The sequence below is a fragment of the Eleginops maclovinus genome, chromosome 19, assembly GCF_036324505.1.
Source record: "Eleginops maclovinus isolate JMC-PN-2008 ecotype Puerto Natales chromosome 19, JC_Emac_rtc_rv5, whole genome shotgun sequence".
NCBI classification, from domain to species: domain Eukaryota; kingdom Metazoa; phylum Chordata; class Actinopteri; order Perciformes; family Eleginopidae; genus Eleginops; species Eleginops maclovinus.
Window position 1 is genome coordinate 9,332,774 of NC_086367.1, and position 26,424 is coordinate 9,359,197.

A 26,424-nucleotide genomic window follows, 5' to 3' on the forward strand; every position below is an offset into this window, starting at 1 on the left:
ATATCTAGTTATCACATATTTTTCAAAAAATAGTAGCCTACTAGAGTGTGGTTTTCAGGAAGAGCTACTTGGTTATAAATACTACAGTTTTTCTTACCCGACAACCAGCAGGACTTTACAGGACAGCAAGACAACATTTGTGTCGTAAATAACAAAACTCTGCAATAAACAAAATATCTAAGGTGGGGGGGGCTCGAGCCTGCACTCGCACCACGTGCTCTCTGTTTATCAGCAATGCTTTCTGGGAAGCGGTGCTCATGGTTACCAATGTAAACACCGGCCATCCTCCTCCTCTTTCTAAACTCGGCTTTGCAGCAGCGCATAAGCGGGAGAAAATTTAAAACATGGCTTGCAGCGATGACCAGTATTATGAGAAGATAACATCGATTCAACAGAGCATGCATAAAAGGTGAGGTTTCCGTATGTTGTTGTTAAAGAAACAAGGCCTGGTGTTGACTGCGGACCCGAGTTGTGCTCTCTGGCTAGCTGCTCAGCTAACCAGTGAACTCCGTAGACTTAGCAACATTATAGCTAGTTGTGTTGTAGTTTGTTTACAAAGGAGGTTACAAGAAGCTAACAGCAGTTATATTGCCGTTGTTCTTGCACATACATGAATGGAAAGCTAACCCTACATATCTGTGAGTGTTATCGTTCGTTGCTAATTAGCCGAAGTTACAATGATGCTAAACTTCTTGTTTGTGTATGTAAGTTAGTTGCATGTATATCAGCATAAGCACACGCATGTAGCTGATGGTATGCTTGTAATTCGCATGCCAACATTAGCACACACACTACGGTTAGTTTGTTTACGATTAAATATATAATCACCCCTAATACTGCTGATAATACTAATACTTAGCCGTCAATTAGCCTAGCAAACCACGGGGATCCTGCAGTGTGTGGGTAACAGCCCCTCTGATTCTGTGTGCAGGGAGAAACGGAGGCTGCAGCTGGAGAGAGAACTGTTTGCTTTCTCCAGATCTGATAAAAGAATGTAAGTTATACGGATTCACTTAATAGAAAAAGCGATTACTTTACCTTGTTCTCATACCTTGACTTTCATATTAAGCTGTACCTTTGATAGATGCGATATTTAAGTAGAAAGCCCTTTCTATATGTACATTTGCTCAAGAAATTTACGTTTTTTTTTCCAGTTCAACTTTAAACCTCTACTACACTTCATCACAAAGGGAAATCTTAGACATATTAAATTACTAGTTACATAATATTGAAAGTACTTTAAAAAATATGATGTGTGATGATCTAAAATGTAATTACCCAAAACAATTCATGGAATGACAGAAGATTAGTTGACAGCAATACTTGCTAATTCAAGTCTTTTTTGTTAAAACATTTCATAATTTGAGATTCTCAAAAGTAAAACTTTGCTTCTATTCCTTAAAATTAATTGTGTAAATGTAATTGTGAGTACTTTTATGACTAGAGTTAAATGTACTAAGGTGTAATATTAGTACTTCTACCTAAATAAAGGATGTAAATACTTTCTCCACCACTGTAATTCAGCATAGCCATATAAGCCTTTTTATTTAGAATTATACAAGACCACTGTATTTTGTTCATCTGATTTTTCTTTTGTTAAAATAAACAGTAGGCTGAACAGCCTGTTTTTTACTGCAAAGTGATTCTAGTAAATATTAACATGCCATTTTAAAACAGCTGATATCCGAGTTGAGAATAAGATTTGCATTTAAAACAGATTGTGCTTAACCTATTCTTGTGAGAAGTCAAGCTCTTATTTTTTTTGACAATGCTCCTTGATAATATTTCCTTGGAATAATAGTTCTCCATTGCCTTCAGCTCACAGATAAAGTGTTCCAAACTACACAGTTATCTCAAAGAAATCTGTGACAGGGAAGCACGAGCGAAAATGAGAAACCTTGAGCTTCTGAGAGATGTGGAGTGCATAGAAATTAGCATGAAGGAATATCGTCCTGACCATGGCCCCCTGAAACAACAAAAGGTAACACACAGACACACAGACACACACACACACAGACACACAGACACACACACACACACACACACACACACACACACACACACACACACACACACACACAATTTCAATTATTCAGTATAGCGGTCTTTTTCAATATAGAGTTGTATTAAAAAGTTGTGAAAAATCATGAGGTTTATTCAGGTTCAGACATGGTCGTTTTTTCTATAAAGCAGTATTTGAATACAATAAATTATTTATTTATTTATTTTTGAGTACTGTGTGCTCAGTAAAATACTACCAAAAATACAGGGACAGGGAATAAGAACAATAAACTCACAGGTCTACAATATAATTGAACATTTGCCTTAATGATGTGCAGTAATTTAACATGGAGTAGAAATGTTTGCTTGCAATTGCTTGATGTGACAATAGTAAACACTCAAACTGCGCAATTGATCACGACAGGCAAATGAACGAGGGAGAAAACAATGAGCCAGTCAGATTATCACTTAAAACTCAACGACAGTGCTTGACAGCTTAATATCAAATTAACAAAATTGGCTAATTATGACTCGCTGAGTTAATTGCCCAATATAGAGACTGTGAAGTGCTCCAGAGGTTTAGTCATTTTCTCCCCTCAAGCAGTTGGTTTATTTCCTCTTGATGCTTTATGAGTCCGACATGTTGGTTGTTATTTTGGTTGTCCTGCTGCTTTGTCTCCATTGTCTAAAGTCACCTATATTTTTCTGGTTTAACTCTGATGTTTTTGATGCAATGAATACATAAAGTGAAGTCCCTCATACACATAACGATGTGTATACATGTATGACATGTTTCAGTGTATTTTTATTTCTTGGTTTTGCAAAACATTCAAATACCGAGTGGATGAATGAGTAATCGGGTAAAGTTGTCTTTTAATTGCCTGCTTCTCTAAACTATCATGTTTTGATGAAAAGCTTTGGCATGTTTGAGCTAATCCAAGTGCCCTTAAAATGGCCATTGTTTTTTTTTAATTGAAGTTGGGATTAAGACAGTTTAGTCTGGCCGGTCAGATAAATGCTTAAGGGTGTCAGCAGCTACACAGAGGACACTCGCATGGGAAAACCCGGTGTGATTGACTGATCCTTTGCACTGTCACATTTTTCTTTTCAAACCTTCTGCTTTTACATCACATTCAGATAATATCCAACAACACTATCACAGCAATATAACAGTCAATTCCTAGAATGCAGTGTTAGTTTGTTTGTCAGTTAAATATCTTGACTATCACCTTTGTGTCATTTTTCTGCTCTTATCTTGATCTAATATTTTCTTTATTCTGTCTTTACATCTCTTACAGGCTCTGTTTTTCAAAAAGATTTCTAGATTTATGGTAGAAAAGAAGAATATGGAGAAGGATCGTGATGCAGCAAAGGTAATGCTATGATGTGCAAAGTATATACTATAACAATTGCATTCTTATCTAGGGTTTACTTCCTGCATTTGTACATTTTGTACTTGACGTATCTATGTCTTCTGTGACCTCTGTTGTGTGTTTGTTTTATCACATGTCTTTTCATGGTTAAAAATAGCACTTGCTTTATTTACGTTAGATCCTTCCTTTTTGAAATGTTTACAAGATCTATGCAAATCACAGTTCTATCAAGCTGTGTTTGCAGCTTTGGAATAGCAAAGGAAAGTAGATATTATGCCTGGTAAATCTGTAGAGCAGTCTACATTTAAACTGTGTATCTGTAATAGCACAGGTGTCTAATCCTAGCTGGTGCATCTGTACAAGCGATGTAGTTCAAGTCCATAGCTGCTTTCTCCCTTCACTTAAAGCAGTTAAAGCTCTTTTAGATGAAATGTCTAAGACATCTCATAATAACTTGGAGCATGCTGTCTAGAGCAGTCACTTGTAACTGTGTGCAAAACCCCCGTCAGCTTGTCGATATTGTAATGAGCAAAATGGTACCGTCACTCCATTATGCATACAAGCCATTGGCTGGCAGTGTGCATGTCCCTCAGGCTGCAGCATTCATTAAGGGAAGCTTACCGGGCTGAAAGCTGGAGACAGATGATAACGGGATATGATTTTCATATTTAATACATTCCTTGGAAGAGCACACGCGTGCCGCAGATTGATAGAAGAATCAATTGCTACTTTAGTGAAACACTTTCTACTTTGCCCTGCAGCTACCGATGGAATCACTCAGCCAAGAAATTAACTTTTCCTCTTTTTTTTTACCTACTTTGTGGATCTGCTGGGCAGGCTGCATGGTTTACATTGAATGTTATTAAGCAGCTAACTGTTTGGTATTTAAGACGCTTATCAGAAAAGAAACAGAAGCCATGCTTTTTGTTATTATGTTTGGAGGGAGGCTTTTTTGCTTCCCTCCCCCCCAGCCCCCCGTCTCCTCTCGGTGACATTGCCGACATGAATCAAACTTGTCTAAAGGATTTTTAATAAGATGAAAAGTTAAAACATTGATCTTGAGACATTTTTCTGAAAGCTGTTTGTAAAAAATAATTCTGACCTTGGCCCAAATGAGCTACTCTTATTCAAATTTGTAAAGTGGATAGTAAACATACTTGTGTTTTAATTTTTAATAAAAGGTTTAATCAACCAGAGCAAGAAATGAAATGTCTTTTGAAGATCATTTTTATTTAAAAAATAATAATAAGAGAATGGACATTTGTAAATACACTGATTCTTTTTTTCAATTATTTGCAGGTTGAAGCTGTACACAGAGAATACCAGGACAGCTCCCTCTTTCAACCAGATAGGGACTCTACACAACCATCAGCAGTCATTTTTATGGGCCGCCAGACCTCCAGAGGGTCTGACGCTGAAGCTGGCACCACAAGTGTACACTCACACCAAGCATTGCATCGTTCACCCAATCGCAGCATGCACTCCCGCGAACGTCTACCAAGTGGCCTTTTGAAGGACTTCAGAGTTGGCGGAGAGGATGCCGCCGGCAACCGAGCACATTTATCAGATGACATTTCAGGCTCAAACGATTCCCCAGACGGCTGTAATTTGAGTGACAAACATGAAAGAACGATGGTGATGCTCCCATCTGTCCACGCATTAACAGGCGCAGCTGGTAATGTGCCTTTTGGAAGTGATGATGAACAAGAACCATCACCTTTAGTGACCTTGACGGGGCCTGAGAAGAAACCCAGCAGCAGTAGACTCATGAAGGCTGAGAATTCCCCTGTAGAGAACTCTGACTCCCGAGAGGCAGCTCATCAGCCACCCATAATGGAAGATGTGGAGAGAACTCTCAGCCATTTCCTGCCTCAAACCACTTTCGGAGAAGAAGCTGAAGATATTCCAGGTTTGCAATACTGTTTCTAATGCTTATTACATTGATTTTTATTGTCATTACTGAGACGTGTTTACTTTCAGGTAGAGGTGAGAGTGTCAGCACACCGAGCTCTGATGTGCAGCTGTCCGAGAGCACTGCTAGTGACCTGTCCATTTCCCTGACACAATCTGAGCTAGATGAGGATCCACCAGAGGGTGTGGCACCTGAGAGAAATGGCACTTCTGAATGGAGCTATGATCAAAATCAGCACAGTCCTGAATCCTCCCTCCACTCTGACGGGTCCAAAAACAAACCCCAGTCAAACGGCCAATCCTCAGCTCCAGCGGTGACCTTGGAAAGGTACAATATTTCTTCTGTACTTTGTTGTGTTGAATTTTCAAACTGCGTCGATGGGGAAAAACACCAACACTTCTTAAAATGTGCACAATGCAGTCAGTATTTTTTTTGCCAAGATTTAAGGCTAAGCAGGCAGAGGAAGGGGAATGTTGTGCACAGCCATGCTGAACCACAGAGGGCTGTTAATGATAGGAGACAGCGTACAGTCCTTGCCACCATCACATCAGAGGCTGACAGAGAGGATTGTGGGAGTCACGGTCGGTGCCACCACGCTCTCTGTAGCTCAGCGGCAGCTGCGGTGGTGGCAGTGATGCATCTTATAGGAAGAGCTCAGGACCTGTCACCAACAATATTGCCATAATCCAAGATAATGCTGTAACAGAGCAATTTTCTGCTTGAGAGACCTCAGGAAGTCCCCAGTAGAGGAGGAAATTTGTGGCACCATAGAGTGTTCTGGAGGGTGGGCATGTGGACAGCACTTACAGCCACAAATCCTTAGCGTGATGATGGCCTCTGAGTTGAAGGATCATTTTGGATGGGGTTAGAGCCACAGAAAATCCCATGAGAATGTTTGCACCCAGAGTCTCTGCATTTCCACTACTATATACACTATGTTAGGAACAGTTCCTGTTACGCTCCTAAAAAGGAGGGAAACTTTATTTTTCTTTACCATATTCTGAGGGATATTGTTACATACATTATTCCTATAAATCATTATATGCTTAATTAGTTTAAGCTAAGCACCAAGTTTCACACTTATTTTGTTCTAATCAAACCCATTATCATCTTTTTTATTGTGGTTTGCAACAACATAGTGCAGATACATCAGAGCATTATGTCTTGAGCATTACCATTATGTCTTAGCATTATAAAAAAATATCAAAGGTTGAAAGATTTTATTTTCTCTATGAGAGTATTGCATGTTTGTTTGTGCATGACTGTGTCTCTGTGTGGTCTACTATACTGTTTATGGTGTGACCTCAAGAGGAACTGCAGTTAGCCTGCTCCAGGGAAACGATGGGAGGGGGGGGGGGCTGCAGCTTTCATTGTTAACACAGAGGGCTTCTGTGTGTGAGGAGAAAACCAGAGGCTTTGATGTAAAGCTCAGAGAACATCCACTCTCTCTCTGTCTCTCTCTCTCTCTCTTTCTTAAGGTTAGTGTTTGTATCACTCCCTCCATTCAGCTCACCGTCAGGAAAAACAAGCCTGAGAAATTCATTAGATTATCCCATTATATTTCTCCTCCAGCATGGCTGGGGTGAGTGAGGGTACACGACGGAAATATCCTCCAGGTATTTTTTTTTTCTTTCTTCGAGACTCATCATAATGGCCACCCTGTTTCCTCCTCTCATGTGTCGTCCCTGAACTGCATGATGGTTCGGTCTCATGGTGGCAGTACGCCTTACAGTATACATTCTTAAAAATCCAATACTAAAGGTAGAAAGAAAGAAAATATGTTAAAGTTTTGCAATGTCATTAGATTATTCAGAACAATTACTTGGTGGTTTTATTTAGTGGATTTTGGAGTTGTTGCACATTGTCACACAGTCATATCCCAAATTTAGCCTTGCAATCCCATGCTCAATGTGCTGTTATTACTTGTGGTTTTTCCATTCCTTTGTCTGTTATATTTGCCGTCTGTGCCAGCACGGTGAGATTCCTGTGACACCAATCACTCCACAATGAGACCGTTCCGTGTGGTAAATCACACCGGAGCCAGTGCAGTACACTGTAGAGCAATATCACTGCAGAGAGGCTGACCCTTTCCTCCTAGCTAACAATACGCGCTCCTGATGATGTCGACATGCGGACAACGGCAGCATCTAAAGTGAGGTCGGGGACCTTGACATGAAAGCTGGCCCAATACAATGAGACAGAGGGAGAAGGGTTTGCAGAAAAACACAACTAATTCACTTTCTCCCTCTCTAAAGGTCTCTTTTTGAAGAGCATTGACAAATAAAGTGGAAAGAGAAAGATGACTATTTCAAGGCCCACGCTGACGATAAGGGAGAGAGAAAAAAAAAAGATAGCTTTTGCCTATGCTACTTCAGCCACACTGAAGAGGACTTAGCACAGACGGATTGCACACTACAGAATGTCATGGATATAATTCGAGCTGCCAGCTTAATCAGGATGTTACCAGGAAACAACCTGCAAAAAAGAGGGAGCAATTGTTTGCTGACCCCTAACCCAGGAGCCCATTACAGATTGTCATAAATTCTTTTTGGCCCCTTTTATGTAGGGGGGCTCAGGATCTCTCGGCTTGGGGTTTCATGGCAGAATTCAAAGAGGGCCACCCAGAGCTTAATGCTCAACGAAGAGATGGATTCTCAATATCCACATGCATTAGGCATCCATTTCTCATTTTGCAGCGCACACCGCTCCAGATTATTGTGTAAATCTCTCACAAAATGAAGAGAAATCATCTCGAGCATCACATTTTTTGGGGAAAATTCTTTCTCCTTGTATTTTTAAATGTCAATGTCGTATTGTTTTACTTGTTAAATTTGATATATAAACATCATATTTATAATGAAGTTTACTTGACCATGTAACTGTTCAAGGCTGATTTTTAAAGATTTATTTCCACATTATTCAGCTAATTCTACAAGCTCTAATTTTGAAAGCCAGTTTTCAAACACAACCAGTCATTACGTGTGGCACAGACATGCTTTGAATTGCTTGAAAAGTCTGTTATGTACCATTTTTTCTTCTTCTAATGATGAGATTCCTCCAGCAGTCCTTGAGTGCCTCAAGGAAATTGCCCTGAAAAATGCATCAGATATTCTTCGATCAAATTGCATCTTTTTTATTTACTTTGTATAACTATCAAGCTTATCGATCACATGGCTTCCTGCATTTTTATTTCCTTTCACCACATTAATTGGAAACATGTATTTAGTCTCTCCCAGGAAGGACTCTTTCATCTGCTAGACGACATCGAAGGACGACTCCATGGCGAGCAGACCGGTGTGTATGAGGATGCTTCGATTGATGGAAGACAACTCCAGAGAATTATCCGGTATACCCTTCCTGTCTTTCCTCAGACTTTACTATCTTATCGCTGCATTAAGTGCGGTCTTTATTTATTTAATGGCCATGGAGCAGTTTGTGCAGACGAGGAAAACATATTATCCTTCTGCCAAGGGCTCTCACTTTAGATGAAGTGTCATCACCAACATGCACGTCTTTATTTCTGAGGGGTTTTCAAACACACAGGATTGTTACCACCCCGTTGAATTGTTAGTGGGAGTTAGGGGAGATGGAGGATGGAGAACGTGTTTCATTAGACCAAGCTTATTTTTCATAAGCCTTTTTATATTTCATAGCATGATTAATTTACCATAATTGCAGTTCTTGTTGTAAAGTACGGATAAATGTCTGGCGAACGAAAGCTTTCGCACTCTTTTTGAACCCAGTTTATCCCCATCTATGCGACTGTGAATGTTGTAAATGATGTCAACAAGATATTCAATAGTAAAAAGAGTGGCGGTCGTGTAGTATGACCCTCAGTGCAGTGTCTAGTCTTCCTGGATATTTTGTGTGTATGTGCATTGATGTGTATGATCACGCTTGTTTACTGCGTGTGTACTGTTATCAGCTGTTAAATGTCCTCTGTTTGCTCCTGACCCATGGGGCTCCATGGCAATAGCTGACTGATCTCTATATATTGGACAGCCTTTGTAACGGTGGCGCGAGCGTGAATGGCGAGGACCTTAAAGCATGTGGAGCAGTCATCCTTCATGGGCTTCAGAGGTTGTCATGGAGCACAGAAAAGGGCTGCCTGCTACCTCAGGATCTAGTGAGTGCTCAGCAGTCCAGCACTGAGCCTAATGAAATAAGGTAAAGCCTCCTGGAAATCCAACACTAAAGACCGTTAAAAGTGTTTTTGTTTAATTTATTCAGTAGAGTGTGATGATTTTTTTTGTTATCTTAATGACACGGGTTATTGTGGGGTTATAAAAATGGCACAGTCATGTTTGATTGTTTGTGTAAATCTGTACTACTCAGGTCGTTTTTTCACTTTTCAGGACATTAAATTTCGTAACAAACTGCTACTTCTGAGAACAAATGCAACACACACACACACACACACACACTAAAATAGATCAAATATAGTGAGAAAAAAAGCAGGGTTTTTGCCGGTCCTTAAAGGGCCCCTATTATGCTCATTTTCAAGTTCATACTGTTTATTTTTGTGCCTTTTACTGTGACATGTCTCCATGCTTTAATGTTCAAAATCGTTTGACCCTCTGTCTGAAACCAGAGCCCAGTCTGTTGTAATTGGTTAGCTGGCTGGCTCTGTTGTGATTGGTCAACCACTTAGAGATTTCCCACCCTTTAGCCCATCATGTAAAATGTGTTGAACGGCTTGCCAATAGAAACGCCTGTGTTACCAAGTGATGTCATTATGTTACGGATTAAACAAAGGATTTAAATGGGGGCATTTCAGCCCTCCAAACCGCAAAAGCATTATAGAGCCCCTTTTTTAAATCGTCTTAATTTCAGAACCATAACATCTGTATTATGAGGTCAATATCATTAGCTTTAGTGTTGCTGTGTGTTTTTGGGGAAAGAAATGTCATGATCTTTCTGTTCAAAACTAAACATGCAACCAATATCCACCAATCAAAATTGTGTTGCCTGGTCAGAATTTATCCGAGCAAATTCAGCTACTGTCTACCCTATAAGCAAAAAAAGCTTAACATTAGTCTTTGAAAGGAAATGAAGACATAGATGAGCTCTTCTGACATTGATTATATGTTTACTCAGTGTCATTCTGGGACTTTTCTTCCTATCCTTCATACTTTTTTTTGCCATAATGGGTATAAAATAGGTCTTAAATTGCATTCCTGACCCTTCAAAGCACCTAAAAAGTTGAATGTCTTTAGACTTGCAGAAACCCTGTGTATTATATGTTTTGTGTTTACATTTCTAACTCTCCGAATAAGTAGTGCTTTAGTAGAGTATATCAGAGTGCAAATATCATCCATCTGACAGCTTTTCATAGAAAATAGAGAACAGTCTTGAATTCCACTTTCCAGACAAAGAAAGGTTAGCTACATTTTATTATTATTTTTTGGCCATGACAGTGGGAGGAGAGGGCTCGCACTTACAACAGTAGCTGAACATATCGCGCATGCTACCATTCGAGACAGCCTCCCCTTGTCCAGAAATATAAAGGTCATCTTTGGTGTCACCTCGTGCGGCAACACTGCACGGGTGAATGTCATGAGTAAATTAAAATGCCCTATCTGTGACTTCCAGTCCCTTGGATAATGAGTAGTTATACTCTGAGCGAAATCCACGCTTTGCTTCACTACTCTATTGATTTCACTGAGACCTCCATCCAAAGAAACACATCCAGCAGTGTCCCCCACTTTGCTCTGGAGATGCCTATTGGCGCTTTGACCTTTTATCTAGGTTTCAACCTGGTGCTATATTAGTCTCTATGTATTTCTAAATGTTCCTGATAATTATGGAGCCTTTCTCAGTAACTAAGGTTTATTGTAACTAATTTAAGCATGTCCCACTGTGTATTCAATAAGAAATGCCTCTTTTTATTTTCTCCCAAATCCCCCCACCCTCACCTCAGCACCAGCCTCCCTCCTGATGCCGCTCGGCTGTGGGATCGCTGGTTCAAGCACGCCCTTCTGCTGAAGGAGCGCCGTGTCCTCAGCACTGAGCGCTTGGTCCAGCTGTTCACGCCGCTGGTGCTGGAGCGCCATGCCACCTACAGCCACCAGGTAGCGTTGGAGGCACATACACATCCCACTGCTACACATAAAATACTAGGTCACACACTTTCAAGGCACCCCCTCCCAAACCCAAGCAGGCATTAACACACACATATGACCGCAGGAGTAGAATGCGTCCTTTTTTTTCTTTCCAAATAGGCTTGTTTTAATTTCTTTGCATGTTGTTGATGCCTGGCGATTGAAACGAAGCCCTGGCTGCCGACTCATCAGATTGCGCTACACATTGACCTAGACAGAAGGGGAACCCTGACCCATGCGCTAATCGCAAATTAAAGCCTCTGCTTGGCTCCTTTCATCTCACGTGGTGTATTCATCAGAGAAACACTTGCTTTTAATACAGCATTAGCCAAAAGTATAGCCATCAGCTGGGTCCTATTGAATGAGGGAGCCATTTGGACTCTCCCCACATAGATTATTTACAATATCCCACTCATTGTCCTTGTGTGGGATTATGCTCAAGTAAACAAAGACAGGAATTACAATTAATATTCACACTTGAAGCCTATAGATATGTCAAGAGATATGTCAGCAATCTTCCGAAAAGGTACCTCCTTTCTGCAGGAATGATCATATACATGCAGTTTTATACGTTTAGTTGAGGACTCATCTTGTCGGGGTTCTTGTGGCTCGGAGATCTAGCTCCAGTGTCCCAGACGCACTGAGGCAGACTATAGAGCCTCTTGAAAATATGAACTGACAAAAGGAAGAGAGGCTCTGCCATCTACATCATTGTGTCCAAGTGCATCAGGAAAAGCCTGAGTGAAAATCTTTCTCCCCTTTATCGCTCTCACTCCATCTACTCCATCTATTTCTCCCTCCCTCCCTCAATTTCTTCTTCTCTGCTCTCTTTCTGTCCACATACAACAGCTTTACTCTCCTCACACAAGAGCAAACAGAAATTTCCATTCACGTAACGCCACACAGCCTGGCTACTCCGACAAATGGGAGCATGCAGCTCGCATGCACACACTCAAAGAGGCCCTTTGAATATTCAAGTGCTAACAGTTGCATTCATTGATATTTAAAATGCAGTGGGTCCGCGAGAGCCCTCAACCCACGGTACATTTGACTAAATAAAAAAAAAAAAGAACAAAGACGGATATCGGGGACAAGGATCAAGACAGTTTTTATTGTGCAGAAACATCAAATACCAAGTGGCAAGCTCAGATTGGCATGTGTTTGCCTCTCTTCCCCTCAAACAGAATGAAAGCATGTACTTTGTCAATCTTCACTGCGACCTACTGATAACAACTCACAATGCACTTAAAGTTTGTCACTGTCAAAATCCTCCTGATCATCCCCTCCCTATTAGTGCTCATTAAAAGTTGCAAATGGCCATCTGAGGCTGAGAGGCAGTCTTTGATCACAAAAGAGAGATGATGATGGCACGATTTGATATGGGGAGGGAAAAAGGAGAGAAAGGGAAATCGGTGTGTGACATCTCCATGCTCCTCATCTCCCGGAACAGTTCCTCTTAATTGTGTATCCTCATCTCCCCGGAGATAAAAAAAATGAGCTGGAGAGTGAGGAAGAGAGCAGTTTGTCTCAATTCCCTCAGCCAAAAGGGGAGATATATGGAACGTGTTGCACATTAATGCCAGGGTGATTGCATTCTTTAGGCGCTTCTCTAATCTCATGGATGAGAAGAGAGAGGCAGAGCGGGAGCGAAAGTGTGCGAAATAATCTTTTTTTAGTTAAATGACTGAGAGAATTTGAAGTTATTTTCTCTTGGCGTTTGAACACGCGCTTCAGCTGCACCTCCTGTGCGAGCAGCCATGGCCAAAGTAAATGACTTGCCTAATCGGCAAGAGTTCAATTTGACACTTCCTTCACAAAATGGGAACAATTAAGAGTGTGGTTTTAATTTGTGCTGCTCACAGGCCAAAGTACTGCTGAGGACACTTGTGTCCCGGTCCAGTGAGGAGTGCCCCTCAGCGGAGGACTCGTCTTCTTCCTCTGGTCCTCCTTCTCTGCTGGAGGATGATGATGAGACGCCCGCCAAGCCGGTACAGAAGCAGCAGATCCAAGGTTACTGAAATGTATTTTTTATTCTAATTAGCCCACCACATTTGAATGCTGGATTTTGTTTATTTATTATGGGGAAATTCATTTTCAGACAATTTAAAAACTGTGAGTATATTCCCCCAAATGTTCAAAACAACCACTATTCTCTATCTTTGCACAGCAATGTAAAACAAGACCATTACTAGGAGCAGATGTAGACTTTTACACATTTTTTTGTAAACCACCTAAGCAGAGAACTTCGCTTTTATGAAAGAAATCAATTTCACCATAGAGCTTTTTTATTAATCCCTCACAGCCCAGTTTTCCTACAGGCTTCTATTCAGAGCTAAAGAAAGACCCCCCATTCCCATTTCTACCCCGAGACTCCCTTCCTCCCTGCCACTGCTTCTCACTATGCGCTTCCCTTTCTTACAGAACTACAAAGTACTGAAGAGGACAGCGAAGACGAAAGCCCTGTGGAAAGTGTTCCTATTAGAGGTAAAAAGGCATCGCCGGTGCCCCAGCATTCACACTGTCCTTATGTTGTGGTTTATTTTCCTCCCACTGCAGTGAATAATGGGCTCTTTTCACCCAATGGCTGAGGCAGGATGATCAAGGTGAATCCAGGGTCAAAGTCCCACCTGAAGAGCTGTGCTAGTTCTCTCTAATTATCTCCCAGGAAAAAAAACACTGGCTATGTTTTGAGCCTTGTCTGAGGCATCTGGCGAAATTGATAATTCGCTGGCCCCGGCATAATGCGGCTGCTTTAATTGTCAGGAGGCTAGGGTGGGAAGCGCAAGAGATCTGTCATCGCTTCTCATTATCTTCTAAACAATGCCCTGAAAAGGCTGGACTTGAAAAAAATACTAGATGTGAAGGCATCCTGGAAGCAGTTGGTGTGCCATCCCTAAGCTGCACCTCTGAAATGTAAAGCAACCCTATATTACCTTCGGCTATCAGATGTCCCACAGGCTGTTTCATGTGTCTGCATCCCCAAGGTGCACAGCCAGCAAAATGAGTCCAGTTTCCAAACGCTAGACCTAATCAAAAGAGCCCGTAAAAAGAAAACATGACTAAAGATTTTGCAAGGAAAAGGGGTTTGCTGTGGTGAGCAACATCAATGTCACAATCAAATACCATGACCTTGGAAGGGAAAGTAATTGCCCGGACATTATCATTATAATGGTTGTTTTTTCAGACTACGTGTAAAAGCAATGCCTGTGTAAAGTGCTGTGGGTGGCATAACACTGTACATATCATATGATATTTAGAGCATGATTAAAACATTTTAAAAATTCAGGACTTGGTCATACAAGTTCACAGTTTTTTCTTTCTCCCTTGATTTGGTAAGTGTATTTTTTCTGATAACAACCCATGATTTATTATGTTCTCCTGCTCTGTTTATTTGTTTGCCAGCTCCTCTCAAATTTGATACCTACTTTAGAGTGCCAGTGTGAAAGTAATTATGAGTGTTTTTTTAAAACCGAAAAATCATTCAATGCCTTTACTGGCAGGGGTTGTTTAGATATAGTGAGATTCTGATTGCTGTCTCATGGAAACTGTTGCTACATACTGTAGGCTAGAACCAACAGCTTAGCTGATTGAGCGAGCTGTTTTCAGCCGCTCTGTCACCAAAGGAGTCAGCCACTGAAGCGTGTTGTCTCATCAAACACAGAAACCTGTGAAAGTTGGAAACCTGGGTTTTAAGCAAATATTTGACAGCGACATTGTGTGTGTGTCCCTAAACAGAGACAAAAGCATATCGGTTACTTAAACAATCAGCGATGCAGGAAAGGCTGCAGAGCTCTGAAGAGGAGGAGGAGGAGGAAGAGGAGGATGAACTCTCAGGTAAGACATGTAGCCCATTCTACCAGGCAAGTAGCGAGCAACAGGAGCCTAATGACTGGTCAACACTGGCCTTATGTCACAACAGAAAGTAAATTTCGAACAATTTTACAACCTAAGTAATGACATAGCAGATACATGTCTAATACATACTTACAATGCAGAGCCAACAAACAAAACTAAAAACCTCTCATACATACAAAGGAGGTTACAGGAGAATCAGTTTAATGATTGTCTCTTCTATGATTACAGGAGATTCTGGAGGTTCTTTTTACAATAATGGCTGATAGATCAGGCCCAGTGAGATTTAAGTAAGGCTGCCAGGTTTTATAGAACTGCTCAGATTAATACTTGTAAAATGTTCCAGGTAGAAAGTACATTTTAGTCTACTAATCTTGGTTTTCTCAACTTCATTTTTAGCACTCAAAGACACCTACATATATTCCTAGCCTCACATAATGATGTGCACATATCAATGTATCAACATCAGGGTTAGGGTAATCAGTCAAGTCCCTCATAAGCATCACCGTATGTTTCTGTCTTAATATGCATTGTAGATTATGTGATGAGATGTCTAAATCAAATGTTGCCCCTGTTTGCTCTTTTAAGGAATAAATCATGGCCACGATGAGGACCTGGGGAGGGCCAAACGCTCCTCACATCAAGACCCTTACCCCGGGTAAGAACATTGTTATTATTCAACGGGCCACAGGAAATGGGCCACCAGACACCAAAGTGGTTGATGTACATTTGCATGGCCGCTCTCATAATTCCCTGTTCATTTCCATAAGATCAAGGGGGTGCCACCCATTAACTCGCTTACAAAGACAAAAGGCCTCTAAAGCCCCCTTCTCACTCACTGTTTGCCCGGTTCAGCCAGGTTTGGGAAATCAAAAAACCAAAATGTCCAGTAATAAATAAATTGGGAGGCATAATGTTGCTGTCTTTGGATGGTTTTCTGAAGGCAAATAGATCATGTCAAGAAGAGAATCAGGGACAACTGTTTGGTACGGAGGACACTCAAGTGTTGACAAGGACAAATCGCCTTTCATTTTTCACCCTTGAAAGGCATTTAGGCTTCTCAAATCAGGGCCCTAAGTGGGTTGGAAAAGAAGATGTAATGATAAATAGCTCGGTGGAAAGCAGCTAAAACCAGCGCGGCTACATTTGAATATCAACACGACTTCATCAAATCTGCAATTGCACGTCGGGTCCTTCGAGCACCTCTTCACTGCAAACCCATTTGGGCTGTCGTAATGGCTGGGTAAACGTTATGAGGAATAATCTTCTCTGATTTCATGTGATTACTGGGCAACACGCTGACACAAGGGCTGAAGTCTGTATCTCCCTGGCCTGGCAAGCAGGCTGCTCCCAGTCTGCCTATTAGCCCAGGGAAGGGCCTAATGGGCTGGCTCTATTGTGGCCCTCATAGCTGCCTCTGCCAGCCCAAGTGACCACCCTCTTTAATAAACATGAGCCAATTTTGGACACAGACCCTCTCAGATGGTGCCTGTCCTCCCGTCTGAATGTGCATTGGAAGCCCGCAATATATTCGATTAGCCAACATTTTCAGAAAAACTGAGAATGATATCAACTGTTGTGTACATTAGACAAATGGTTAATACATGCCTAACTGTAATCTCACTCAGGTTAGCAAGGACATGAGCTACCATGACCATAATCCTTTCTTTGGTCATTCAACAAATTCCCCCCTGTCTTTTCTTTGCTTCTCCTGGACGCTTAGATTTAAGCATTCCACTTACCACAGTCACTTCTTGCGCTTTATTGCTTCCACAAGTGGTCTGCAAGCCCTGCACTTAGGCAGAAGCATAACACTGCAGCATGCCCTCGTCCTGCTTCTCTGTGTGTGTGTCTCTCTTGCCCTTTCTCCATCTATTCGCCCCTTCTTCCTCTCGGTCTTCCTGTATTTTCCCCTCCTCCTCCTCCTCCTCCTCCTCCTCCCCCCCTCCTCTCCATCCTACTTGTTAATTATTTGCTTTATTTTGTCAGCGAGCTGATGAGTCTCATCAAAAGGAGGATGGAGCCGGACTCAAAATACAAAAATGGCTTCCTCTCTGTTGTCTTAGACAATAATTATGATTTGCCAGTTAAGCCTGGACTACAGCAGAGGGATTGTAGTTTAAAGCAGAGGCTTTGGTGCAAAAAATGCATTTATAGCCCTTTGTGAGGCTCCTCATTATGTGTGGGCCCGATTCATTAAGTAATTGGTTTGCAGTTGTTTACATGAGTATTAAGGCCTTCTATTCAGGGCCTTTGAGAGATACATTGTGCAAATGTTGCATGTTATGAATGCAGAATGAGAGGCGGGGGGCCAGTCCTATTGGCCAAACACTGCACTCGGCTGAAAAGCGAGAGAAAAGCACTGGGTGCTGCTTTGCATAGCAATGACTAGGGCCTTAATAAGCTTTACAGATTAAATACATGCAGTCTATACAAGATGCAAAGAGATACTCTTAACACATTTATATGTGCTCATTTCACTATTATGGCGTTGCAGAGAATTGAGGTCTTTCATATTATTTTTTTCCCTCTATCCCTCTCTTCCTTGCTCTCTCCCACACAGTGTTTTTCAGTCAGATACTTTTATAGAATGTGCTGTTTATTGTATTATAACTCGTGGGGAAGCGACTGATTTGTCCATTAGAAATCTTTTGCTGTCTTTGTGAGTGGCAAAGTAAAACCACTTTGTGGTTGAGTGGCGATGAAAGGAATAATGCACGAAGGAGTGAGTCTTAATAAGCAGCTGCACTCCATGTAAAGACCACTTGTTCCCCTTTGTACGCGAGTGCATGCCACTGCTTCCTCTCGTGCAAAGAATCATTGTGCTCCTTTCTACTGTAGGCATTTCAGATGCCACCCCTTTCTTGTTTTTATTTTGAGTTTTATAATACCTTTCCGTCATCCCCCTCCGTCTTGAATCGAGGAAAAATGCTCGTACACATGTGCACACACAAAAACACACACACAAAAACACACACTATCCTCCAGCCATCAGCCGGTGTGATGATTGTTGTGCCTAGTGCCTGCTTGACAAAAACCTTGACTCAACAATTAGTGGTTTACAGCTTTGCCTTGGACAACAGGATGTGCTCAAGCATTCGACCTCAAATCACTCAGAATGTCAAAATCAGAAGCTCCCTCTCTCTCTCTCTCTCACTCGCTCTCTCCCTCTCTTTCTCTCTCTCATGGGGAAGTGATGTATGTGGATCTCTGACAGCTCACTGGGAGGAGGGATGGAGGGGTGAGAGGGACATGAGCTGAAGGAGAGTGAAAGAACCGGATTGGAGACGTAAAAAAGGGTAGTGGGAGATAGAGGGAGACAGAGAGGCGGATACAGACAAATGGGTAGTAGAAGATGTACTCCTGTTCTTCAAGCCAAAAGTAAATGAATGGGAAACACGTGTGAACCGTTTAACTGAAAAATATTAATCAGCAGAAGTCCGGCATGTGGCAGCATTCAATCTGTGGATTTGAAGAATAACTTTCAAAAACAAACAGAACACGTGGTTCATACGTGTCATTTTCCTTTTTTTTTTTTTTTACATTTGGCAACACATTAAATGATCTCCTTCAGTTTAAAATAAGATTACAACCCAGCCAAAAAGACAGTAGCCATTGAGGAAGGCATCATTTAGGGTCTCTAACCAGAGGAGGTCACTGTCCTATATACAGTAAGCTGACTCAAACCAGTAAATAATGCCTGTGATTTAATGCCATATAAATGTAACATTTTAAACACTTTCAATGCTATATTGTTTTATTTCTATAAATAGACGACACCCTTTAGGTTTAGGATGTATTTACTCTTGAGCTACTTAAGCTGTTACTAAAAAAATAAAGACAAAAAAAGGGCAGTCATTTATTATGCTGTCATTGCTGATAGCATTTTCTTGTATTGCTTGATGTTGGTTATTGATGCATGGGGCAAAATGTTACACAAGTATTCCTTTTGTCATAATGAATTCTTAGTTGATTGACAGCCATATGATTTTTACAAATAATGTATTTAATAATCAGATCTGTTAAACTGAAGAATATAGTAGAAGCACCACTATACAACTTGTGTTTACCAGAGATGTTTCTTGAACATTATGAAAATAGGAGGAAATAGGCATTCAAAATGTAGTAATCCTCTAAAGAAATGTTTGTGGACTAAGAACAAAACAACCATTTAGTGAACTAAGAGAGAGCAGCCCTAAACATGAGATGAAGGATCTATCCTTCAGCCGTCCCCACTACACAGCCTTCAGTCAGGAGCACAGCTCTGCGTAGAAATCATTTTCCTCAGTAGATTTCCTCTGAGTTGCAATACTTCCTCATGCCCAGCAGAGAGCACTCACACGTTAGAGAGTTCCCCCTCGCAGTGCACTCACAGTTTGCCTCTCACTGTTTCCCCCCACTGAGCCTATATCCTGCTACCATTCAGGCCCGTGAGAGTACATCTAAACGGAGCCTAAACAATGTTTCTACGGGGTCATAGCTGGGATGGGAGTAGGAGTTGATGGGAATGATGAGGTGATGGGTCTCCCTTTACCTTTAGACAAGCACCGCTGTGCAAAAGTGCTATTGTGCTATTAGCATTTGTGTGTGGGTGGCAGGAGCTTAAAAAAAGCCAGGGTAAATAAAAGCAGTTTTCTCGCTATCTGTGTGCAACACAGTTTTAAATGCTTGGTAAGCATTATTTCCTCTGTCAGTCCTCACATTCCCTAATGCGAGTGTTAAGGATTACAAGTAAAATCCGTCACCAGAAACCCTTCCTGGTCTTGCTTTGCAATTGCTTTAGACTGCAGTTTGAAAGAACATTGTGTTCTATATGATCATGTCTTTTTCCATGTGCTATTTTGGTTAATATTCAATAACAATATGTATGATTGCAGCATTCTCTGCCTAAAGTCTCTGTTGAATACAGCATGCTGTTTCAGCTATGGGTAGGCCTATGTGGTGACACAAATTAAAACCATAATCTAAATTATCCATGTATTTGCCAGATATTGGCAGAAAGAAATTTCTCCAAAATTGTCACAACATATTTGCTGAAGTAGAATTGGCATGCTGCTCTTTTTTTAACTCCAGGTTTAGAAATATAGAGAACAGTCTTAAAAGGAATTTATATTTACACAGATAAAGATCAGTCATTGTGTTATTCTATTAGAATGTGTTCCTGACGAATGGTACCAATACCTTCCTTGGCCAATGTATACATTGTGTCCATTGTGAAGTATATGCGGTAATATGTTTGTTGTATTTTTGATTAATGTAAGTATCACATAACTAGGAGCCTTGCATAACTATCTTTTTACAATCTGTTTTGAAAGTTTGAAAATATGTAAATCTGTGATGTTTAACTAAGCTTGTGTAGTTTAAATTAGCAAAACAAGACCAAGGTTTTCATTAAGCAAATGCACAGATTACATAACGTGTATTAAACTCATCATACAATGTTAAAGGGTCATTGTAGACTCAGCAGACAGGCAACTGTTAAAACAGAATATAAACAACAATATGAATCATAAAAGGCCAGAGAAAGAGAATGAGCGAGGCATTGAGGGAAAAAAAGGACATTACAATAGCTGTAATTTGCATCATTTTACACATTACATTCACCTCTATCTACCGGAGCTTGTGAAACACTGGCCAGCCCAGTCTTACATATTCAGATCATTTGCCTCAATTAAGGGAAACTCAGCAGAAGATGAACTGGCATAAATGTTTATGGAAACGGAATATTAGATTGGTGGGGTCAGATTCAGTCTGGGCTCTCTATGGTAATAGCCCTGTCTTGAAATCAGTCCTGTCCCTCACTGAAGTGGAACAGCTGATAGACCATTCCCATCCCCGGGAGGGAGTTCAAGAAAAGAAAAGCCCAATTTACTCTCCGTAACAGCTATTATTGTGGCAAAGGAGAGGAAGTAATCGTATGGATTATTGCTGTATTTTTGCTGCAGCAGGGACTGGTGAAGATATGTTGCCTAACAATTGTAAATGGATGCAGCAGTCCTCTTGCTTTAGTCGTGCTTCAGAGTCTCTACTTTATCTCTTAGTATGTTTATAAAGCAGAATGCTTATCACAGGTGTATACAGTACATTGAAACACTTTAGGATCCATGATATTCTTTTTTTTTTCATCTTAATAATTGTGTATATGGCCATCTGTCGGTCTAGTACGGTCAATAAGAAATTATTCTAACAAAAAACCCTCTAAATATTTCAAAAACATTACTTACCATCCTTTTGGTCTCAAAATAGATGACCAAAATAAAGTTACCATCTGCAAAATGCCTCAATGTCACAAGATTTGATTATTGATTTACTAGAATACATATATTTTGGCCAACAAAATCCTCCCTCTCAATGAAACACAACACCCTGCACCTTTTACTTTGCGTGCTGATTATCCATCATTGTGTTTCTTTTCTTTTTTTGGCCCAGCTTCTCTTACTCAGCCTCTGCTTTTGATTTGCTAGCATTTTAAGTGCCTGAGGTTCAACATGCTGTCTGAACAGATGCAAGAATCCTCCAAATGTCCTGTAAGAAGCCCTATCAGCATATGAATATAAAAGTTATTTTCTAATGGTTATACGGGCTGTATGGTATATTGCTTTTAGCACCGAGCAATCTGTTCACAGTTAAGAATGGGAGTTGCTTTGCGCTCTGCCTTGAGTGGTGCAAAGCAGCAATATATAGTTTAGAAGATGGCAATTGGAACGCAGCCAGAGTAATTTGCTCCTCACACTCAATGTACAGTCACATGTGCCAAGACTTAGCGGAGGGAGAGATGAGGAGATGAGGGTGATTTAGAGGATGACAATCAAAGGGGTCATGGGTTTGAATTGATGCAGATGGAGTAACACGCCACACAACAGTTTTCTTTTTTGCCTCATCTATTTCAGACTCTGATTTTTTTTCCAAGAAAAGTGACAACACAGCGCCCTAGATAGAGAGTCCAAACAAATAAGCCATATGGATATGTATGCTAACCTGGGAGATGATGAGTATATATTGTGGGGTTTTGAATAGCCTCTGTGATGATGTAAATTAAAGAGGAGGCCTTTAAAAGTGGAACGGGGGGGGGGGGGGGGGGCCTTATTGCATATGCATTGAGGTAGATCAAAGCCTTTTCGGAGGTCACACATTTACATAGCGATATCACCAGAGCTATGGGAACCTGGCAACCCTGTCTCTGGACTATTTTTGAATAAAGAGGGCCTTGTGGAAGTCCTTTAGCACAATTATAGGAGTCAAGGAAGTTCCCTGAGCTGCACTGTGCCTGCCTTTCTCCCTTTTTTTTTTTTACAGTTTTTTGGTGTAAAATAGCAGCGGCTCATTTCCAAAGTAAGCGTAAGATAATTACTCTACAAGGCTAATAACTGTCTTTGTGTTTCCAGGAAAGAAAGGACTAACTCAAACATTCTTTCTACTCTGAAGTCTAGAGGTGAGTATAGACAAAGACATTTCAATTATGTGTGTTGGAAAATGGTTAATAAGAGGTTTAAGCATTCACAGACATGACATACACAAATATTTGTGGCTGAGAAGAAGAAGAGCAGCTGTTTGATAACATTTCATTTTTATTTAATACTAAGGACAAAACCAGGTAACTGAAAGCCTAGATTCTTATATTGAAGAAACATTATCTAAATTGTATAATAAATTACGAAAGCAGTGCTATTAAGGTGTACTGACATTACTGAATTTGCAGAACTGCTCTAAATTAAACCGTAAAACACAAGTGGTGATTCTAATTGCTTTGCTATGACATCTTTGCTTTATTAAAAAACAAAATATATCATATATAAAAGTGTCTTGCTTCAACAGGGGCAGGTTGCAATTGACCACATGTTTCACATTGTATCTCAGTTCTTCTTTAAGTCTAGTTAAAAGGAAATATTACACTTTTAACAACATATGCTAAAAAAGTCACCAAAAATGATTTCCAATTTTTTATTTATGAATCCAATCATCTTTACTTTCATGCTAAAACAGATTTGAAGCAATCATATAATGGCATTCATCAATCAATCTGCAACTTTATCAAACAGAAAGTTGTGTGAAGCCAACAGTCCTCAAAGCCCGCCCCCTTCTTGGCAGTCTAAGATTAGAGGGATTTATTCCTTGTTGTGTCTGTACAGTGCTTTGGTTAAACTCTGGAATACATCTCAATTAAAAAAAAAGGCTCGAGACACCTTGAATTATGTTTTCAGTATCAATCTTTCCCAAACATCAATTCCTTTCCAGGTAAAAAATCCCTCACATCTGCGTTTAGATTTTGTTACGGCAGTGGTCAGATCAGACATGAGTGCACAAAAGACTAGCTACTTTTGATATAGTATATTACCTTGTTCAATTCAACTCAAGGTCAGCTTTAGCTGCAGTGCTTTCAGATTCCGGAATGCTTATAAGTGAGAGATTACAGATGACTGGATAAATAAATTATGTAGACAACATTAAAGGTTACTCCACATTTGAAGCATGGATGGGGACACATTCTGCTATAATAAGCTTGTTTTCTTTCCCTTTTTATGAAGATTTCTGGGGGGAATCGGATGACAGCAACTCGGAGATTGAAGCAGCCTTACGTCCTCAACCTTTCAACACAAACATCGGTGACACCGACAGCTTCAGTGACTGATATTTCCCCGCAGATATTTTTTTAAATGCACAACATTATAGCGCTGCAAAATTCCAGGCAGTTTGGCTCACAGTAACTCAACCCCTGACCATTCTTTTATTGGTCTGCATTGTAAATCATATGCGCACTGTATCGTAAAAACAAATATTAAAGTTGACAGCTCTCACGCTGGGTAAAGTATGTGAAGAGTTGTCCAACACTCTGATGTTAACCCTGCTTCAGTCTCTTTATCTGAACAACTCTCCCGGCTCATAATAACAGCTCGAAATAGATTAAACTGATCTTTTAAAGCGATTTGTTTGCACTAGGCTGAAAATCATGCATTTTGAATGCCGCAAGCATCTCCGAGTGCTCTACCTCCAGCATGCTCGAGTGTAGTGATGTGAGTCACCTGTGAAATGACAAAGCACAATGGCCACTCTGCACGCTGCTGCACGACCTGTGAACCTGCTGAAGAGGCCCATCTCCCGGGGCACAAAGTGTTGCTAACAAACTCAGAATATTTAGATCCTACGACAAGCGCTTTGTTCAAATTGACACAGCTTCTTCCTTTAATCATGCTACAGAAACACATATGTCTAAATGCCTCTGTGTTGTTGTGCACATGAGTCTCGAGTAGCAGGATTGTTGCTGAAACCAAACATTAGTCTTCTCCCTTTTATCAGTTTGCAGCACATTCAACACTCTGTATCTATTAATAACTCCGAGCTGCTGTGTGGGAGGCTACATTCCCAAGTTTACATTTATAGTTCATTATGTCTGTAGTGTAAATTTCCAAATCTGCCATTCTGGGATGTGGTAAAAGCCCCCTGGCATTCAGTGTCAGCAGGATTCCATTAGTCAGCTCCAGATGACTTTACATGCCTGAACCTTTTTAAAGTAGGACTCCACATTCATTACCAATAATGGCTTCAGACGGCCCTGACCCACCACAGAAAGGGACCGTGGCAGAATAATTTGGAGTTTGCTAAAAGGCTCCCTAACATAATATCCATGTTAAGGAGCATGTCAACAGATACTTGTGTGCGACAGATAGCTCACAGTGGAAGCGGAGTTATATTGTACTAATGTGTACTAACACTAATATAAAAAAAATAACTTTTCAGATTACCTGATGAGGGACACAATGAGGATGACATTCGGCTAATTCTCTTGTCATTCTGCGTATAAAGAAAGGCATGGAAGGTGTGTATCTTGCGGTTAAATGGCGTTACCAGTACAGCGTTATCATTTTCAGTTCTAGCGTGATCTATGTTTATATGACTTAATACAAGGTGAATCCAGATATAGCTCAAGTGTAAGGGTTGGGTAACAAAAGTATTTTTTACATCTATAATTTATATGCAGGAAAACATGTTCTCTTATAACTCAATAACTAAAAGGAGATTATTTATCTTTAGAATATAACACTTTTTAAGCCTCAAAGAGCACAAATATCAGAAAAAAAGGGTTGAATCTTATTATGCCAATTATTTTCTAGACTAATCAATTATTTGTTTATAAAATGTCTTTAAATGCTATTTTTTGTTAGTCTAAAGCCCAAAGATAGGCACTTTTATGATTAAAAACCGGATAACGCCATATTTGAAAAAATCAGCTTTTTCATGAAGAATGTACTTCATCCCAAAAAATGTTTAAAATGGACGTATCGATGAATAGTCTACAAGTTCAACTCATTTGGATTCAGTCACTACGCAGAATCAATACAAGTTTTCATAACCCTGACAATGGCGACACTTAAAAGTTAATGGATTTCAGTCTCCAATATTATTCACCTTCAATCATTTCTTTTCAGGACACCCAAATAATAGTCCTTAAAATCTTTAAATGACATCCAGGTATTAATGTGATCAAAATCGCTCATCTGTGAGAGGCTTATCATATTTTATATTCACTTTGAAAATGTAATTTTGCTGCTTTAAATACAATAAATGGCAGAAATGGAAATATGTTAGACAAACTCAACATTTCAACTCATTTTTTGTATGCAATGCCCATTATAAATGCTTTCAAAGTATGACTGAAGCAATAATTGACACTTAAAGTTGACGTGAAAGTCAACATTTATGACATTGAGATGGAATATAAAATATACTGGTTGAATATAATCTTAAGATTCACCAGTGTGTTGGAAACTCAAAGTTCTGTCTCTTTATAAGATGTCTAAGTTAAGGCCAGGGAGACTGCTTAACTGCCATCATTGTTTAGAACTTTACAACTTTCAGAAAAATATGTAACATGCACCGCGTCTACCGGCATGTATGAATCCACCTCATGTTTCCACTAAATGCTATGACCCATTCTTCATGCGCCCGTTACCTACCGTATGTAACAAAGGTCAAGGTCTGACACTGCAGCTTTTTTAAATGTTCATGCAATGTCATTAACCTGTCGGCGGTTTGACAACACAGCAGGCAGCGTTTCGGTAGTGATACAACAGGTGGACACCGCATCACAAACAAGCAACAGAGAATATTATAACTAATATCATTTTGTTATCATCGAATATATCAAATAAACTAGTGAGCTGCACAAAGGAAAAACCAGTAGAGACTT

General features: G+C 40.3%; 1 protein-coding gene across 1 annotated transcript; it reads left to right on the top strand.

Moving 5' to 3' along the window:
- Nucleotides 1-273: 273 nt before the first annotated feature.
- On the top strand, nucleotides 274-24,369 carry kiz (kizuna centrosomal protein). The gene is made up of 15 exons (XM_063908228.1): nucleotides 274-409; nucleotides 932-994; nucleotides 1,819-1,981; nucleotides 3,300-3,374; nucleotides 4,674-5,283; nucleotides 5,355-5,613; nucleotides 8,513-8,632; nucleotides 9,289-9,453; nucleotides 11,207-11,357; nucleotides 13,250-13,397; nucleotides 13,809-13,871; nucleotides 15,123-15,221; nucleotides 15,828-15,897; nucleotides 22,625-22,671; nucleotides 23,765-24,369. Exons 1-15 carry the CDS (start codon nucleotides 345-347, stop codon nucleotides 23,866-23,868), a joined length of 2,202 nt encoding a protein of 733 aa, XP_063764298.1. The 5' UTR covers nucleotides 274-344; the 3' UTR covers nucleotides 23,869-24,369.
- The last annotated feature ends 2,055 nt before the right edge of the window (nucleotides 24,370-26,424 follow it).

What these genes read in the sequence shown, in the direction of transcription:
- kiz (XM_063908228.1), top strand. Translation starts at nt 345, where the DNA reads ATGGCTTGCAGCGATGACCAGTATTATGAGAAGATAACATCGATTCAA. An exon ending in ATGCCACCTACAGCCACCAG is followed by an intron (nt 11,358 to 13,249) that starts GTAGCGTTGGAG and finishes TGCTGCTCACAG; the next exon opens with GCCAAAGTACTGCTGAGGAC. An exon ending in TTCTACTCTGAAGTCTAGAG is followed by an intron (nt 22,672 to 23,764) that starts GTGAGTATAGAC and finishes CTTTTTATGAAG; the next exon opens with ATTTCTGGGGGGAATCGGAT.